This window comes from Mustelus asterias, chromosome 28 (genome assembly GCF_964213995.1).
Source record: "Mustelus asterias chromosome 28, sMusAst1.hap1.1, whole genome shotgun sequence".
Classification (NCBI taxonomy): domain Eukaryota; kingdom Metazoa; phylum Chordata; class Chondrichthyes; order Carcharhiniformes; family Triakidae; genus Mustelus; species Mustelus asterias.
This window is the reverse complement of record NC_135828.1, coordinates 17,497,975-17,499,754: the sequence shown is the minus strand read 5'-3', so window position 1 is coordinate 17,499,754 and position 1,780 is coordinate 17,497,975. Positions and strand designations below refer to the sequence as shown.

General features: G+C 59.2%; 1 protein-coding gene across 1 annotated transcript in view; it reads left to right on the top strand.

Annotated features, from left to right (window-relative positions):
* The first annotated feature begins 278 nt into the window (after window positions 1–278).
* The window catches only part of fuom (fucose mutarotase), a 130,555-nt gene continuing 129,053 nt past the window's right edge, over window positions 279–1,780 (top strand). Inside the window, exon 1 of the mRNA XM_078199629.1 lies at window positions 279–404. Within this exon, the coding sequence (XP_078055755.1) occupies window positions 320–404 (85 nt within the window). The 5' untranslated portion in view covers window positions 279–319. The remainder of the gene's footprint in view (window positions 405–1,780) is intronic.

Here is a 1,780-nt window from a genome sequence, read left to right as displayed (position 1 = left end):
TCATTACTTGAACGAATATTTAATAACATATGAAGACTTGAGTGCTAATGAATATTCATAGCAAATCTTATAGGCACAGAAAAGGTAAAAAAAAGTTTCTATTTTTAGCTTTGTTTTGAAATATTTCCTGACCCAAATCAGGCTGGGTGGGTGAAAGGATTTGGAGAAGTGTAGAGACACAGGGGAATGAGATGGGGTTGGGAGAGAAGGCAGTCAGGTAGTTAACACCTGGATGGGGCAATGGTTAAAACTCTGACATTCTCGCAATAGCGCCGCCTTCCTCCAGAGCTTTCTCCAAGAGGAGTGTAATCGGAAGGAAATGGTGATATTGAAGGGGATTCCCAGCATTATATCCCCCGAGCTGCTTTATGCTCTGGCTAAAATGGGACACGGGGATGAAATCGGTAAGACTGACCAGTTGCATATTGTCCGGATAGACTGCAGCCCCCACACTCTTGAGCGGACCCAACACAGAGCAAAGCTTTCACTCCGTAAACTTCCGCATTGCAGCAAACTGAGGTTTGAGCTTCAGAGCTCTCCGAGTTTCACTCTCTGCTCTGACACTGTTCCCGGGAGCTTGGCCACTCTCTCTCGGTGTTATTGAACCCCTTTCCTCCAGCTCTGCCCCCACTCACTGTCCAGACTCCCCCTTCCCCCCAGGCTCTGCCAACACTCAGTGCCCAGACTCCCCCTTTCCCCAGTGTCTGCCAACATTCACTGGCCAGTCTCCGCCCCCACTCACTGCTCAGACTCCCCCTTTCCCCAGTGTCTGCCCCCACTCACTCCCAGTCTCCCCCTTTCCCCAGGGTCTGCCGGCACTCACTCCCAGTCTCCCCCTTTCCCCAGGGTCTGCCAACACTCACTGCCCAGTCTCCCCCTTTCCCCCCAGGCTCTGTCCCCACTCACTGCCCAGTCTCCCCCTTTCCCCAGGGTCTGCCAACACTCAGTGCCCAGTCTCCCCCTTTCCCCAGGCTCTGCCCCCACTCACTGCCCAGTCTCCCCCTTTCCCCAGGCTCTGCCCCCACTCACTGCCCAGTCTCCCCCTTTCCCCAGTGTCTGCCCCCACTCACTCCCAGTCTCCCCCTTTCCCCAGGCTCTGCCCCCACTCACTGCCCAGTCTCCCCCTTTCCCTGACAACATGTTCCATGTGAGACACACCTGAAGCCATTCTGAGTGGCAGTGCACACTGCTCATTGTAGGCAAGGCGACCTCGCTCTCACTCTCTCTTTACCTTCATTCTCCCCTTCTTTCTCCCCCTAACTTCACATTCCCTCCCGCGTTCCCTCTCCCTTTCTCTCTCCCCTCCCCCCTTTCTCTCTCCCTCCCCCCTTTCTCTCTCCCTCCCCCCTTTCTCTCTCCCTCCCCCCTTTCTCTCTCCCTCCCCCCCTTCTCTCCCCCTCCCCCCCTTCTCTCCCCCTCCCCCCCTTCTCTCCCCCTCCCCCCCTTCTCTCCCCCTCCCCCCCTTCTCTCCCCCTCCCCCCCTTCTCTCCCCCTCCCCCCCTTCTCTCCCCCTCCCCCCCTTCTCTCCCCCTCCCCCCCTTCTCTCCCCCTCCCCCCCTTCTCTCCCCCTCCCCCCCTTCTCTCCCCCTCCCCCCTTCTCTCCCCCTCCCCCCCTTCTCTCCCCCTCCCCCCCTTCTCTCCCCCTCCCCCCCTTCTCTCCCCCTCCCCCCCTTCTCTCCCCCTCCCCCCCTTCTCTCCCCCTCCCCCCCTTCTCTCCCCCCTCCCCCCCTTCTCTCCCCCTCCCCCCTTCTCTCCCCCTCCCCCCCTTCTCTCCCCCTCC